At 52.5% G+C, this 16,198-nt stretch overlaps 1 protein-coding gene across 3 annotated transcripts in view; it reads right to left on the reverse strand.

Annotated features, from left to right (window-relative positions):
* Window positions 1–16,198, reverse strand: part of Farp1 (FERM, ARH/RhoGEF and pleckstrin domain protein 1) — a 276,756-nt gene that overhangs the window by 6,984 nt on the left and 253,574 nt on the right. For all 3 annotated transcript variants that reach the window (XM_028868230.2, XM_028868231.2, XM_028868229.2), the window contains exons 17-23: window positions 10,270–10,351; window positions 7,131–7,368; window positions 3,553–3,683; window positions 1,314–1,382; window positions 1,072–1,161; window positions 482–564; window positions 291–403 (exon numbers count right to left, since the gene is read on the reverse strand). In XM_028868230.2, the coding sequence (XP_028724063.1) occupies window positions 291–403; window positions 482–564; window positions 1,072–1,161; window positions 1,314–1,382; window positions 3,553–3,683; window positions 7,131–7,368; window positions 10,270–10,351 (806 nt within the window). The remainder of the gene's footprint in view (window positions 1–290; window positions 404–481; window positions 565–1,071; window positions 1,162–1,313; window positions 1,383–3,552; window positions 3,684–7,130; window positions 7,369–10,269; window positions 10,352–16,198) is intronic.

Consider the following 16,198-nt stretch of genomic DNA (forward strand, 5'->3'; position numbering starts at 1 on the left):
CCCAATGGGTAGGATTCTAATGAGGCCTCCCTGGTGGAAAGCACCCTGCCATTATCCCCTACACTGGCTGGGAATCCTTCCTGCCGGTGGACCCTGGGCCTGTGGCCTGCTCCCCCTCCATAAGTCCCGGTTGTGCTGGTCTGGAAGAGACGCCATCCTGCTCCCTCACAGCCACTGTAACATTGATCCCAGCACAGGTGGCAGGCCTGCCTGCTAAGGGCTTCTGACTTGGTGTGACCTCTCCCTCCGTGGACAGTCCCCGTGGCCATGGCCACATCCACACCACTTACTGTTGTCAGGGGGGCTGCTGGCCAGGAGCTCAGGGGTGGGTCCATTGCTTTTCTCTGCCAGGTCAATGGCCATCTGGATGTCCTCCATCCACTTTTCCATCTCTGATCGGGAACTGAAGACAGAGATGACGTCAGCTTTCCAGACCACAGAAGGCCAAAGGTAAACAGGAGGAGTCAGGTTCGGGAGTTACCTGGCGGCCACGATGATAGACTGCCGTTGGCCCCGGAGGGTCAGGCAGTGGGGCACACCCCATTCCTCTTCGCTCTCCTCAATCTGTGGAAGAGTTCATCAAGTCACGGCTGAGCAGCAAGCCAGGCACTTGCTGCATCTGTGGACACTCACCAAACTGCTACCGGACCAGTAAAGGCAGAGCTCAGCGGGACTCAAGGCCAAGGAGCCCATTCCTACAGTCCGGGGAGGGACTCAAGGAACCTATTGCATTACTTCACTTCCTCTCCACCTTCTGAGAAGGTTGGGATGCACCAGGTCCACATGCAGAGGTGGGTGCCCTGTGGACACCTGCTGACCGGGATGTAGTGTGGAACCTGCCTTAGTGAGGAAAAGATGGATTTGTCCTCACTGAATGGGGAGCTAGGGGCAGCCATGAGACAGAGAGGCAAATCCCTACCACACAGCTCAAGTTAACTTGCTCTGGATTCTAGAAAGACCATCCTGTGGCCTGTCTGTGCAGAAGAGGTAGTATTTCCAGGGTCCTCCTTGCTAGTGAAGGCTGGAGTATCTGATCGTCACGAAGAGGGTACTCCAGCATCGGACACTTACCGTCATGCCATAGAGTGGAAGCTGTCCGTGGACTTTAAACTGATTAGATGCCGTCAGCCCCCGGCTGGTGTACAGCAAGACATCGTTGAACTAGAGGGACAAGCAGAAGTGTATGAGCCGAATGGGTCCCTCTTACCTCTCAGGTCCTCCCAAGGGAGTAGACAAGTCCCAGACACTGGATTCTCCTCATCCACTGTAACATGGTTCTGGACTGTCAAGGACAAACAGCTTGGCCCACTCACCAGAAAGAACATTCGCTGCTGGAGCCCCTTCCCAGAGAGCTTGCTGAGGCTGCCCAGGCGGATGAACTCCTGTGGAGCAGACAGAGACAGAGCCTCAGTTTACTAAGAGTGTGAGCGTCTGAGCTGGTGCCTGGATTCCAGTTAGCGTCATATAGGAGCCTGAAAGCTCAGTGTTATTCCCATGTTCAGACCAAATGATTAAGAAAGTTGCCCAGGAGCCCCTTGCTGGCTCTGTCCCTGTGACAAATCCTTGTGATGCTCGGCTGTGTGCCTGCCACTCCAGGCTCAGGACAAGGCTGTTACTGCCGTGGGGTGAGCTGGGCTGCGAGCATGGCGGCTGATGTCTCCAAGAGTTAGTCATAACAAGCTCCAGCTGCACTGGTCTTAGAGTATTCTAACACTGCTGTGGGGAATGCGACAATGGGCAGGCAGGCCCCTGACCATCTGGAGTCTGTCCCCTCCCCTAGTGACCCAGATTGCCATTCTCAAGAAGAATCCTATTCCTCAGCAAAGTGGAGATGTCTGCCCAACTCTCCAGATTAAGAGACGCACATAGGTAGGCTACCCGATGAGATCTAACCTAACCTCTTTCTTTTTAACCACCACACAGAGCCCCCCACCCCTGGGGTGGGGGGCCTCACCCGCTGCCTTTTCGCAGTGGACTTCAGCACACCTGATCCATGCTTATCCTGGTCTTGGTCAATTGTTTTTACCTAAGGCAGCTACTAGCCTTCCAAGGGCGTCTCAGGCCACACTGTACCCAGTGACACTACACTAAGTGAGCGGTTAGTCCCCTCGGTTAATCAAGGAGATAGGTGCTCCGTGTCATTTTTTACAGGCTCTCGTCCAGTCTTACTGACAGGATATGATCCTCACCTCACAGGAAGTTCCACCCCTCTACTAGAGCTGATCTTGAAGCCACAGCAGGATACTGCAATTCAGTGCTCTCCTCACAATGAGAAACTGCAAACGGTCTCTGCACCAGGCAGCATAATGTATGACGTGTTTTGTAAATGTTCGCACAATGTAAGTTATATTGAGTCCACTGAGCGTCCCTAAGTATTCTACAAAGACTGCACATCAGGCTGCTGTGTGCTCAGTCCTGGCAGAATGAAAGCTGAAATGGGTCTCAGGCTGTTCCTCCCGGGGAACGGACGGGCTCTCACCACTTGCTTCCCAGACACTTTCTTGGCTAGGTTTGCGAACAGAAATACCCAAGGCTTCTCCCATGGGTCTTGAGTCACATGGATTAAAAGCTGCCTGGCAGGGGCCAGGGGACCTCTGTTGGTAAAGGGCTTGCTGTGCACACTGAGTGTGAACCGTAGAATCCATGTAAGCAGGCAAGCGTGGTGGTGTGCATTTGTGATTCCAGTGCTGGGGAGCTGGAGACCGGCACCCCTGGGGCTCAAAGGCCATCAGGACTGGCCTGCTCTGTCAGGCCCAAGCTAGAGAAAGACGGTCTCAGAAACACAAAAATAACCAAGGTGAACCAGCCCTTCAGACGTGAACTCTGGCTTCCATACACGCACACACGTCATGGCAAAGCCGAGTGTGACGGCTTCACAACCTGTAATCCCAGAACTCAGGAGGTGGAGGCAGGAGGACCAAGAGTTATATTCCAGGAAAAAATAAGAAAAAAAAAAAGGCAACTAAGAAAATAGTTTTCAGGAGGCAACACGACCTGGTCAGAGACCCCGAAAGGCCCCGGCTTTCTGGAGCTCTGTCTGCAGGTTCAGACAGGCTTGCAGCAGATCAGAAACTTTCTGGAGCTCTGTCTGCAGGTTCAGACAGCTTGCAGCAGATCAGAAGCAGGCTGGGGCAGGTGTGAAGGCAGCCAGCCACCCCACTGAGAAATCAGATGAGACACAAAGGACTGAGTGATTGTGTCCCCTGGGCTACTTCCTGCCTTTCTGTTCCCACTGGGTTGGAAAGAAAGTCTAGCGGCATGAGCCATATGGAACACGAGCGCCGTCTCTGACCCGGCGACAGCGGCAAAGGATGACAGCAAGAATCGGACCACAGCCGCGTCACCTTGCTCTGGCATTGTCCATTTCACTGACATAAATTTAAAAATCATGAGCGCTTTCTTAAACCCTCTACAGTGTGTGTGGGGCGGGGGAGGGCAGGGACATACATAAGCACATTAACCAATCAGGAGGCCAGAGCTGACGGCTACCCTAGAACATTCAAGGTGTCCCCCGCTGCTCCCTCGGGCGTTGCTCCAACACCTTGAGCTTACCCTTCCTGGGATCACAAGATTGTCAATGCCAATCAGGTCTTTCTTGAGCTCATGCAGCTTCTGGAAGTTCTCCATCTTGATCATCGTACCATGCAACTGTGCCACCATCTCTGTGATCTCCGCCAGCGCAGCTGAGGGAGGGAGACAGCGGCAGGTTAGCCCAGACAGGACCCTCGGCCCAGTGCTCCAGGATGGCCTTGTCACACACAGATGCTTTGTCTCAGCCAGTGTGACAAGCTCCAGGCCTGCTCCGTCCTCAGACATAACCTACTGGGAACCCAGGGGTCAGCAGGATGGGAGGAGGCTCAGGTGACAAGGATGGAGTCTTGGCCCCCTGGTGCTATGTGCACAGGGGCACAGCCTCTGTCTTCACTGGAGTCGGTACCCCAGTCCCTCATCAGCAAGTCCACCTTATGTCTCAAGTCCATTTAACTGCCAAGGATGAATGAGCCCCAACAGTGCTAGAAAAACAGAATGCAAGTTGGTCGAGGGTGGCACAGTCCTCTCCCCTTGTGGGTGACATCCTCAAAGCTGGGAGGGGCCTTTAGCCTTCTCATGCTGGCACAACTGACTGGTAATACCAGTGCCACGAGATCAGGCGGGAGAGCGAGCCGCCCAACGCAAGGGTCAGGCGGAGGATAAGGCTCTAGGAGGAAGATCTGACCCGAAGGGCTAATGAAAGGTTGCCATGGACCCAGGAGGCTGGAGTCATACACCAAGTTCGCAGGCAACAGCAGTCAGCTCCTCTCAAAGACGCGCCACCTCACGGCACCATGCCCCGGCCCCCTCCTCAGGTTATCAACGTCTCACTTTACTTTGTCAAGTCGCTTGTTTAAAAAGTGTCCAGAGCCAGGTGTGGTAGTGCACACGAAATGCCAAGCTTAGGGAAGTAGAGACTGTCCTTGTGTAGATCTGAGTTCTAGACCAGCCTGGTTTTCATAGCGAGGTCCAGGACGGCTGCAGCTCTACAGTGAGACCCTGTCTCAAAAAGCAAACCTCTGGGCAGGAGTCCTCAGAATCGTCCAGATAAAGTCTCAGGCCCGCATCCTCCCCGTGAGGTCTCTCCTCTGCTCCCAGGCGAGGCCTTGCAGGGTTTGCAGACTCCTGTCTGGCCTGGGTTTCCGCTTCAGCCTCACTTTCGCCTCTCCCTCTGCATTCCATGCCACGCCACACAGAACATCTACTTTCTGGAGCGTCCCACAAACCCTGTCTCCTTGGGCCTGTGTCTGTGCCCGTCTGGGCACTCTTCACACGTTACCCTTTCCTCTGTTAAGTTCCGCTCTCAGATTGGGCATCCTTTCTTCAGAAAGCTCTGGCTTAGCTCCCTAGGTGGATTTCACTGCCAGCTCTCTCGTATCATCCCCGGATCTCCCCCTCTCAGGGTAGGGAACAGTCTACCTTGTGTGTCTCCAGTACATGGAAGACAGGATGGGCCAGAACCTGAACGGGGGTGGCCGACCTTTTGATATTACTACATGTTGCTGACATCTACAAGGCTCGGGCTCCAGAATTGTGCAATTAAATTTTTAAAAAAGCAAAGAAAAGTAAATCTATGATTTTGTGTTGAGTGCTAATTATAGCTATTTTTGGATGTATGGGTCCCAACGGCCTTAGGAGAACACCTCATGTAGGTGTTTTGTGTAGTTTGTTTGATTTTTTTGAGACAGGCTCTTGTGCATCTGTGGTAGTTTGAATGTAATTGTTTCCCTTAACCTCATAGGGAGCGGCACTATTAGGAGGTGTGACCTCGTTGGAGTAGGTGTGGCCTTGTAGGAGGAAGTGTGTCACTGTGGAGGCGGGCTTTGAGGTCTCATATATGCTCAAGATACTGCCTGAGCACATCTGCCTGATACATGTAGCCTGGCTGGCCAGGAACTTGCTATGTAGACCAGCCTGTACCACGATGCCTGGCGCTGTAACCCTTCAGGCAAGAACCAGGGCCTTGGCATGACGGTAGACACGCACGTTCATACAATGTGTTCGGAGCCGCCTCCAAGGGCCCACTCTGCACAGCCCTTACCCAGTGTGACAGCCCACTTCCTGCTGCCTGCCGATCAAGAAGTGGCCAGTACCATGACTGCCTGGACGCCCCCATGCTCCCTGCCATGATGATGATGGAGCAAACCTCTGAACTGTGAGCTGCCACCTCAAATGTTTTCCTTTAATAGAGTTGTCATGGAAACTGCAGTAGGGATGTAAAATGAATGAAAATATTTAACTAATAAAAAGAAAAAAAAAGAGTTGCCATGGTCAAGGTGTCTCTTCACAGCAATAACAGCAATAGAAATCCTAAGACAGTATCCTAGGCTGGCCTGGAACCTCTCAAGTGTTACGACTGCAGGCATTCACCATCACACCTGATCTTATGCAGTGCTGGAGACTGAACCCAGGGCCTCCTATGTGCTAGGAAAGTGTTCTATCAACTGAGCTACACCCCAACCCACACCCGGATTTTTAAGCAAAGGAATAGGAAAAAGATATGTGTAGAAAAGGACGGCACAGATGACCTAACACCCAGAAGGAGTTTCTAATACGTTGTGTGTGCAAATGAGACAAATCTTAACATGTAGTCTGGAACTCCCCATGCAGATCAGCCTGTGCCACCATGCCTGGCCCTATGATACTTTAGATAAGAACCAGGGCTTTGGCATGATGGTAGACACGCACATCCATACAATGTGTCCAGGATTCACCTCCACAGGGCCCACTCTGTGCACAGCCCTACCTTGATATTTGAGGGGACTCAGTTACCAGACCTGGCCTTGGAAGGGACTGAGGGTGAGGCCGGGGCATGCAAACTTCAACAGACTTTAGAGAACACGGGACAGAAATACCTTGGGTCAGCTGAGCTCAGTGAGACAGCATGTGTGGGACACCAGCTCTGACCTCCTGAGGGACACTTGCCCCTTTCCCCAAGCCTCAGTTTCCCTCAAAATGAGCAACCTGCAGTGATCTCCTGGAGTTGTGGGAGGATGAAGGGGAGAGCACGGGTACGAGGCTGGGCGCTGCCAGGCAAGGAGCCGAGCAAGCTCAGGTAGGAAACACGAGGAGAGGGGCTGCGGTGGGTGTGAGCAGGGTGCTAGGTCTGGGTTCCAAACTGCTTGCTTCCCCACACTGTGATCCCACACAGGTTTCTTCGTCTTTCTGGCCCCGGCTGCTACCATCTATAAAAGGAGCTCCCCCACGCCTAATAGTGCCACTCATGAGGCCGTGACTGACGCCAGAAGTAACAGGCAACCTGAATCCATCAGTTATTTCCTCGAGCAGGCCTGAGCTGGGTGTACTAAGTCTCAACTAGGCAGGTGGAGGCAGGCCTCTGGGAGCAGGCTGGCTACGGAGGAAGTTTCTCCAGGGTTCTTTGTCCCTGACCACCTTGGGTGCAAAGGAGAGGGTGTGTGCAAACGGGGAAGAAAAGATACTCTAACCCATAGGAAGGTCACGATGTAACCATCACACCATGGAAACCTGGAATACTCCAACAGCGGATGGACCACAGAGACCCCCAGCGGGCACAGCCTGGCCGCACCCCGCCCGTGTTCACTTGTGGTTGTGTGGGCTGTGTGCACACGCAGCCTTACCTCGGCAGTCCCGGAAGTCGGCGTGGCTTGGAGGGTGGTGCTTGCAGAGCCGCTCCAGGACCTGCTTGTAGTGCATGAGCCGGTGCAGCGGGCGCAGGAGGAAGGTGTTGAGCGGCAGGTAACACACCTTCTGCAGCTCAAAGTCTCGGCAGAAATGCTCCAGCCGCCGGGAGCCCTTGATGGAGTTCTCCAGGGCCTCCAAGGCCTCGCTGTGCTTCCACAGGTGAGCGGCCAGGTGCTTCGGGAGGAAGGGGGGTGTCCTGGTCAGCACGCTCACACCAGTGTGACTCAAACAAAAGAGACCTCTGTGGTTCATTATTGTACCGCAGTTTATTTTTTTCAGATGGGGATGAGACCACAGGCCAAGCTCTCCTGGTCACATTATGAAGAGGACCCCAATTTGTGACAGCACTGTGCAGAGCTGCACACACACAGTGAGGGCACGTGTGGTGGATTCCATCTGGATGTGTTCCTGTGTGCTGGCCAAACAACCGGCTGACCATGCGTAGCACGTGCAAATGCAGTTTAGTGCCTGGGCTCTGAGTGCGGCAGGAGAGACCCAGCAGGCGCCACTGCGAACCCGGATGCTGTTTTGAGACATCGTCTGCTGCTTCCCCCCCCCCCCCCACTTCATAAACACTCTTGAATACCGACAACAAAACAAAACGAGCAAACAAAGGTAACTCAACTCCTCAAAAAGACTGCCCTGCCCTCCCCCATCTGTTTTCACTTTGCTTTCACAGAGTCCCACGCCGCCGTTAACCCTGTGGTATTGGCATGGTGCTGAAATGCCAGAGAGGCTGAGGAGGCCGGCAGAGCACAGAATGTCAGAAAGAGGAGACAGGCTGATGCTCACCACAGGCAAGAAGGGATATTTTTAGGTCTTCCATGCTGGTTAACGGAGGAAGGCAGAACAGGAGCTTCTGGTGGGAGGGCGGGGGGGGGGGGTACTTGGCAATCAGGCATGAGGAGGACACATGGTAGCTGGTGAACAGAAGTCAAGGAGATGTCCCTGGGGTGGGGGAAGGGCCAGACAAGTCTCCCTCACCACAGCCAAGGCCCATGGCAGTGTCCTGCAGGCTATGCTCCCAAATAAGGGAATTGGATTTTTTTGTTTTTCAGAAAAGTGAAAACTGGGAAGGGTTGAGAAAATGCACGTGGCAGGAGAAGAGGCATCTTAGGATGGGCAGTAACCGGAAGCACCATGTAATCAAATCACATCATGGAAGAAATGAGAAGCCCAAGGAACCGCGGGAATGGGCTACATCTTGACCATTCCCAGCGCAGGGCATCCTGAGAACAATAAACTAGGAAGGTGGTGAGATCAGTGTGGGGATGGAGAGGTGTGCCGGGAGGCAGCAGGCTTAGGCAGGGTCTTGCTACCATAGCCCACGCTGGTCTTGAACTTGAGGATTTCCAGCCTCAGCCTCCTGAGCAGCTGGGATCACAGGCATGTGCCACCAGGTCCAGCTCTGTTGATGTATTTTTTTTAAGGCATTACTTAAAAATGATTCTGTATGATACTGTCATGGTAGATGCTTGTCTTCACACACAGAATGTCCAATACTATGAGCGATCCCCAGGATGGACTGGAGGCTTCAGACAATAATAATACAGCAATACTGCGTCATCAACCTTAGCTGCATTATATCAATGAGAAATGTTAAGATTAGTGGAAACCATGAGTGTTGATGTGTGGGTGGGAACCCTATACACGGATTAAAACTTAAAATTTCACTGAAAAATCCCAATATATTTTAAAAAGACTCCCAAAGATGTCTATTACTACAACCGAGTCCTATGCATCTGCCTCTGAGCGCTAAGACTCGACTGTGGAATCTGCCAGGCTATTCTTGCTTTGCTGGATTTGCACCTAACTTCGAAATCTCCCACAGCTTCTCAGTGATGCTGCCCACACTGCAGCATGGTGTGCTTTGTACACAGTGGGACAGTGAATGATTCTTGGGGCCTAGGAAGTTACATCCTGGTTTTGGTTAAGAAACTGGGGAGAGCAGGGCCGTGGTGGCGCACGCCTTTAGTCTCAGTACTCAGAGGCAGAGACAGGCCGATCACAGAGTGAGTTCCAGGACAACCAGAGGTGCTGTCTGTCATACAGGGAAAGTCACACAGTAGACAGTGGAGTGCTTCCTGTTAACTATGGGGCCCTAGGCTCAATTTCCCAGCAACACACAAACTGACATGACACACCACCCCCACACCTCTCCCATACCACACATAACATAGCATACCACACACCCCACCTCCCATAGGCACACAGCACACACACACAACCCCCCCACAGATACACACACCACACCACCCCAGCTCCACAGCAAGAGGTTGATAAGAAATGTCTTGAGTAGCTCTTCGTCCTAACACAGCAACCGAGCCAAATGGACCGTGGGAATGAAGGACCCCCGGTTCTGTGAGAGCCTTCCTACCATTTACCACGGAGTGATGGTTGGACCAGTGGCTGGCTGGACATACTCATGGCGGCAGCATGAATGGCTGCCTTCTTAGGGATCATTCCTTCCCGGGACACTTATTAGGTCTTGAGGTTGTGGGCATGCCCAGCAGCTGAGATTTAACAAGACCTCTTAAAAGTGCAAACACAGACGCGCTCAGTAGACAACAGCATGAATCAAAGCCTTTGTATCGCAGGTGCTGCTAAACGTGCCCAATGACAATAGCCTCGGACACTTGCAGGAGAGGATCGTGGGCCAATACTCCTTGGCTCTCTTGGATATACTTTCATTGCAGATACTGCTGATGAAAACAGATTTGCCTCTGGTGGGTTTAAAGACACAGAATTGACTGGAATGCCCAGATCATTTAGCATCTGGGATTTTGTCATGCACAGAGGAAGCCAAAGCAACTGACTGAAAATGGAACGTCCAGTTCCGTGTACGATGTTTCTCAGGCCATAAATGACCGGTGTCTATAAATACCTGCTGCTGGTCTACAGTGCAGAGCTTTGGAACCAGACAGCCAGTATGCAGCACGGGGGGGATGGGGGGATGCGGGGGGATGGGGATGATGACTGTATGATCGTCCCTGACGCTCTTCACAAGTCAACAGGCCAGGCAGTGTGCGGCCACAGAAGGGGCTACTGCCCCCTCCCCCATCCCAGCCAGCTCACCTTCATGCCTTGAATGTTCTTAAGCATGACATCCCCGATTCTTTGGTAATCTCCTCTGAGGTGGGCGTTTGAGCGGCCTTCCCTGGGGGCAGCAAAGGAGGAATACACTGTTAGCAATGAAGTACCCACGTGGACATCTTCCTTCTGGGCACCCAGCTGGACCCCTCTCCCGTGATCCCTATATACTTTTCTTGGGAACAAGTACATGAAGTTCCAGAAGAATTTCTCTTGTACCCGGGCGTGATTCCAGCCTTTGGGAGGCTGTGGTAGGATTGTGAATTCGAGGCCAGCCTAAGCGACACAGCAAGACCTGTCTCAAAACTCAAACCAACAAAACAACTCCACTTGAGTTTGAAGGACCTTGGTCGGGTCTGACACAAGTGTTTTCCTCCTACACACGGGTTGTGAGATCAGTCAGCACAAAGGTCACTTGTACCCATTGGCTATTGAACTGATTCCATCCTTGGGACTAAGAGACCCTGGCAGAGGGCAAGACACCACTCCCAAATCAGGGCTTCTGTTCCAAGAGCCCTTAGCCAGAAACGATGAGCCACCCAGTCAGTCAGGAGAGCCATTCCTGGAGGGGGACGGGCAGATGACAGAGAGGGAGAGGGGGTAGGGTGGTGAGGGGCCTCCCTTACACACAGGTGGTATGATGAAGCAGTGGACACCTCTCTGGAGTCCTAGGGCAGCACAGATGCCTCAGTGCCTGCCTCAGTGCCTCAGCGGGCACTCCTAACTCAGGGCTCAACCAGCAAAGAGAAAAAGCAGCAGTTTACTGACCATTTCCATGTACCCAGTGGTATGATGAGCACGACCCAGGCGCTCATCCCCAAAGCAAACCCGAGAGAGGCGAGTGCATGCCTTTCTCCTTTATGGCCGGGGAAACTGAGACGACAGGAACCCGCTTGTCACGAGGCAGTGGGCTTGCCCTTGGCCATGATAGTTTAGCCTCTAGGGCGCATGCGCGGCATCTGGACCACCATGCCAGTGTCTCTCCTAACTTAGTGGTAGGAACGGAGTAATAAACGAGGCTTGTACGCCGACACCCTTTGCTCAGGCAGGCCTGAGGCCACCTTACAGGAAAGAGCTAAGAAATGAAGTGACAAGGGCCAGGCACTGGAGGTCAAGTCGAACGTAAGCGGTGCCCAGAGAGCCACAGGGACGGGGAGCGCCTGACCAGAGACCTGCAGGGGACCAGAGCGGGCGTGGGCGGGGCTCGTGCACAGGCCTCATCGATCAGGTTCGGGCGGGCTAGGAACGGCGCCACCCCCACCCTCTGCCCCAGGTTCCCACGCCGGGCACTCGTGGGCACCATTTTACCCGCCCACACGTGGAGCATAAATGACACCGTAAAGGACCAAGAGCATCCAGACCTCCGGGGCAGCGAGAGGGTGGACCTGCTGCACCCCATGCCCTCTTGGACCTGGGGGCAAAGCTGATTTCCTCCTGCAGCCTAACTACCGCCCCCCACCCCCCCACCCCGGCAAGACTGGAAAGATCCCTGTGAACCCCTTTGCTGCTTCTCTTTGCTCCCCAGGCTCCTCCGAAGATGTCTTTGTCCTCTGGGACTCCACGAGGCACCCCCTTCTTCCCTCTCCGCCCTCCCTCCTGTACCCTCCTCTCCGTGGGTTCAGTCCATGATGCCAACTCTATACTGTACCGTCCTTCACACCCACAGACTCGGCCCGTATTTCTCAGACCTCCCAACGACTTTCCAAGGGCCACTGGGGATGGCTCCCACGCCTGACTCGGACCCAGGCTCCCCTCTGGCAATCCTTGGCCGCACACTAAGTCCAGCCTATTACCCCATCCCTCACATGCAAGTCTGTGGCGCTGCTGGCAGTTTTGGTTATTAAATGCCTACTGAGTGTACCACTGGGACATTTTGTGGATCCAGGTTTGGTTGGTAATTCAATGGTTGCTTCACCTGAACACTTGACATGGGCAAGGAATTGAATTCACAGAACTCCAGCCTGAAGAATCATTTTGTGGGCTAGAGAGATGGCTTAGAGGTTAAGAGCACCAACTGCTCTTCCAGAGGTCCTGAGTTCAATTCCCAGCAACCACATGGTGGCTCACAACCATCTGTAGTGAGATCTGGCGCCCTCTTCTGTATTCATAATAAGTAAATCTTTTTTTTAAAAAAAAGAATCGTTTTGTGTTTAGAGCATGCTTGCAGCTCCATCACCTGGGAGCCCTTCTGGTCAGAGCTGGACGTTCTCTCCTCTCCCGACCACCTTTCATACTGCAACCAAGAAGATATTTCACTGGAAGAAGATCCTTCTCTCAGCCAGATGTTCAGGTTTTTGACAAAATGGCACCCACCCACCCATCCAAACAGAGGCAAGGCCCAACTTAACTCCTGGAGATTACCTGGAATCTACATAGATGACCCAGAATTTACAAATGGGGGTGCCATTTGACAGCACATGTATGAAAAGTCTACTTAGTTCAAAGAATGCAATTTAGTTATTTTAGTGACGACAGTGGTCTGGATTGAATGGGTGAGGGGCAGATTCCGGCTTCCATTAAAAACAAATACTTCCCCATGCATGGCTAAATACTGCCCCTGACCCAAGACAAAATCAAAGCACAAGAGTGGAAGCCAGATTTAATTTTTCATCCCTTCCATTTGAGGTGTGACCTCAAACTTGTGGTGACCCTTCTGCCTCAGCTTTCCAAGTTGTAGGGTTACAGGCATGTGCCCATGTGCCACCCATGTCTCCAACTATTTACTTAAAAAAAATCTGCTGTGTTAAAACCTCCAAGGAACCTTCCTTCTTGTGTCTACTTGTTATCAGAGTGCTCTCTCTCTCTCTCTCTCTCTCTCTCTCTCTCTCTCTCTCTCTCTCTCTCTCTCCCTCCCTCCCTTCCTCCCTCCCCACCTGGATTCTTACTGTACAGGGAACACTGGGTGGGAAGCAGTGATCAGTCCCCACACAGCATGGACCCACTGATAACCCCACATTTCCTGGGTGTCAGCTCTGGGTGATGTCATGGGAACTGGCTGCAGGCATCTAGAGTCTGCAGGATCAAACAGATCTGTCTGGCCTGCCCTCCCAGAGCAGACAAAGCCCCGGGCAGTGGGTCCAAACACAGGGCAGACCCCTGGGCCTAGGGACAAGCCCCAAAGTCTTGCTGCCCCATGTGGAATTCATGTGTGACCACCTCTCCTACACTGGCTGCCTCCAAGTCTACAAATCTAAGGCATTTATCTTACTAAGAGCAGCTCAAAGGTCATTTTATTATCAAGAACATGAAAAAGTAATTATAACTTGTCCAGAACATCCTCCGGATGTTAGCCCCACAAGAAAAGGATCCTTGTTTGGAAGGCAGGGCCACATAGTTGTCTGGATAATTACCACACAGTAACAGAGCTGAAAATTCTTTTGACAATTTCATAGGAAAACTATGACCTACATAATGTGATTAATTTACTTCCAAGAGCAACTACACGCGACCTCGGCAAAGGACCTTGCGTGCATACACACGGAGACAAATACGTGCACTTTTGAGGCTTTCTGGTTCTGTAGGGACAATTCTTTCACCAGTGTGAGCTGGTCATCTGGCAGACGACCAACCAGGAAGCAGGAAGAAGAAAATGACAAGAAAGCAACCACTTGCCAGGGGCTAGACCAACTCTTGGCAAGGCTTCCTGGGGGCGGGGCTTACATCCTAGCAGGCCCCAAGGGGGTGGGGGGCTGACATAAGCTTTGCAGCAGGTGGGCAAAGCCCATCAGGACCAACAGCCATTGGCTCTCCTATTCAAACCCCAACCCAGCTTCAACACAAAATCCATTGGGAACCTGAAACAACATGGCTCACAGAATGCTTAGTGACCTGCTGGTAACAGCACCTCCCAGTTCTCCGGCTGGGGGGGATGTGAGGACTGGTTATGAGGACCAGTGTGGAGACTCCTTACCACTGAAAGCAGGGAGGGCAGGACTCGGGTGTCTCGAGTAACCGAGTGGAAATCTCAACATGCTTATTAACCCCAGCCCGCCCCTTTCTCCTCGTAATAAAAGGAAGATGTCTCTCCTGGATTAAAACACAAGAACCAACTCTCTGGTCTGGAGCTAGAACCCAGTGTCTAGATGCTCTCTGCCACCCAGAAACCAGACCTAACACAAAGATAACACGCTTGTCGTTGTTATTCCCGCGGCTTCTGTGACTCCATGGAAACAAGGCATGCTTGTGTGTCTATGTAAATGAAAGAGCGACGCACGCACGAACTGGGTCAAGACGGTATCTGTACGTGGGACGAGTTGGGAGGCCGATTCTAACAGCAAGTCAGCTCAGTGAAGAGGAGGCACCCCTGGGTCCCAGCACTCGGGAGCACTCCGAGTTGGAAGCCAGCCTGGTCTATATAGTGAATTCCAGGACAGCCCCCACCAAGCCAAACCATACAGATCATTTCAAATGCATTTACATGATGTAAGCATTCACCTTGTACCCCAAACACGTCTTAACTTTCTTCATTTCTTGACTGTTTTCCAGGTGGACCCACTACACTGCCTCCAACGTGCTTTACTGTGTTTAAAAAGCCCATTTTGTATGCATGTGATTTCAGAACCAGTGAAGACCCTTCTTCAAACAAGAGATGGCCCTGACCTAGCCGACACAGGGTACCAAGGGCTGGGGAACTGGCCTTGAGACTTGCTGTTGGTGACTGCCTCAGACACTGGGAACACTTGGATGATCAAGAATGTCACGTGCCAGGGCACGTCCACATCCCTTTCCTGTTTAGGTCTTGAGAACTGTGCGGTCCAACATGTCCCCCCAAGGGCCATTTAAAGATCAATTTGACTTAAAGTGAAGTTTTTCGACTGAGTTCCTCAGTCACACTAGCCATGTGGTGGCTACTGTTTATTAGTCAGCTGGGGTTCTGGGGGTCTGGAGAGAGCCAAGGGGTGGGCCACGAGTGTGGCCACCTCTTCCTCTGTTTCACTGGTGTCTGTGTCTATGGCCGTATCTAGCCTTGGCTTAACGACCTCTGCCATGGCATGCTCGTCCCAGCAGTGTTCCACAGGAAGACCACGGAGGGCTGTTCTGACGGTCACATGTGACAGTTTGAAGAATCACACGTTACAGATGCTGCAGAATGCAAGGTGCCACACTCAGACGCGGGCAGTGTTACGGCCGTTTTCACACAACTCCAGGACACCGACAGTAATCTTTTCCCTGAACAAGTGGTCACAGAAACTGATCTTTTGAGTGACATGGGAAGGACGGAGGGAAGGGTGTAGTCAGAAGGGCAGTCCCCGGAAACGGCAACTGTGGACCATGAAGTTCACTGAACACCGAGAGGCCAGGCTGTTTAACGTGGATGCTGTCCTATTTGCTGAATTAACAGAAGCCCCTGGACAACCCGGCTGACTTCAGAATTCACAGTCTGCCCCTACCCTATGGAATGGGAAGAAATGCAAATGATTAGGCTCTTCTGAGGCAGAACTGGCTCAAGCAGGATGGTACCTGAAGGATGGTACCAGATGCAGAGGGTGGAGGTGGTCGCTGCTGCTGTATGTGGAAAGTTTTGATGCCCTAGCAGCAGAGATGAATGCCTTACAAAGTCCTCTCCTTCCTCACCCAGTCAAGACATCAGTATCTCTATCACTGTGCAAATTAAGAGATTGGCATTAGAAAGTGTGTCCTGCCTGGGGCCACAAGGAGCATGACAAGAGGCTACTGAGATTTGGACTCAGGTCTACCTGACTACAAGACTTGTCCCCAACCTTAATATGGCTAACACACAGCTTCCCTCTGAGGTGTGGAGTGTGGAGATGTTGCCCCTCTCCCCAAAGCCACCCCCCAGTGTACAACCTGGAAGAAAGTGGCACCCTGCCTTTGCAACCTGGTGCCTGGTGAGTCTGTCCCGAATGGTAACTGCAGCACAGACAACAGACAGGACTATTCTAGATCATGTTCA

This window comes from Peromyscus leucopus, chromosome 9 (genome assembly GCF_004664715.2).
Source record: "Peromyscus leucopus breed LL Stock chromosome 9, UCI_PerLeu_2.1, whole genome shotgun sequence".
In the NCBI taxonomy this organism is placed as follows: Eukaryota; Metazoa; Chordata; class Mammalia; order Rodentia; family Cricetidae; genus Peromyscus; species Peromyscus leucopus.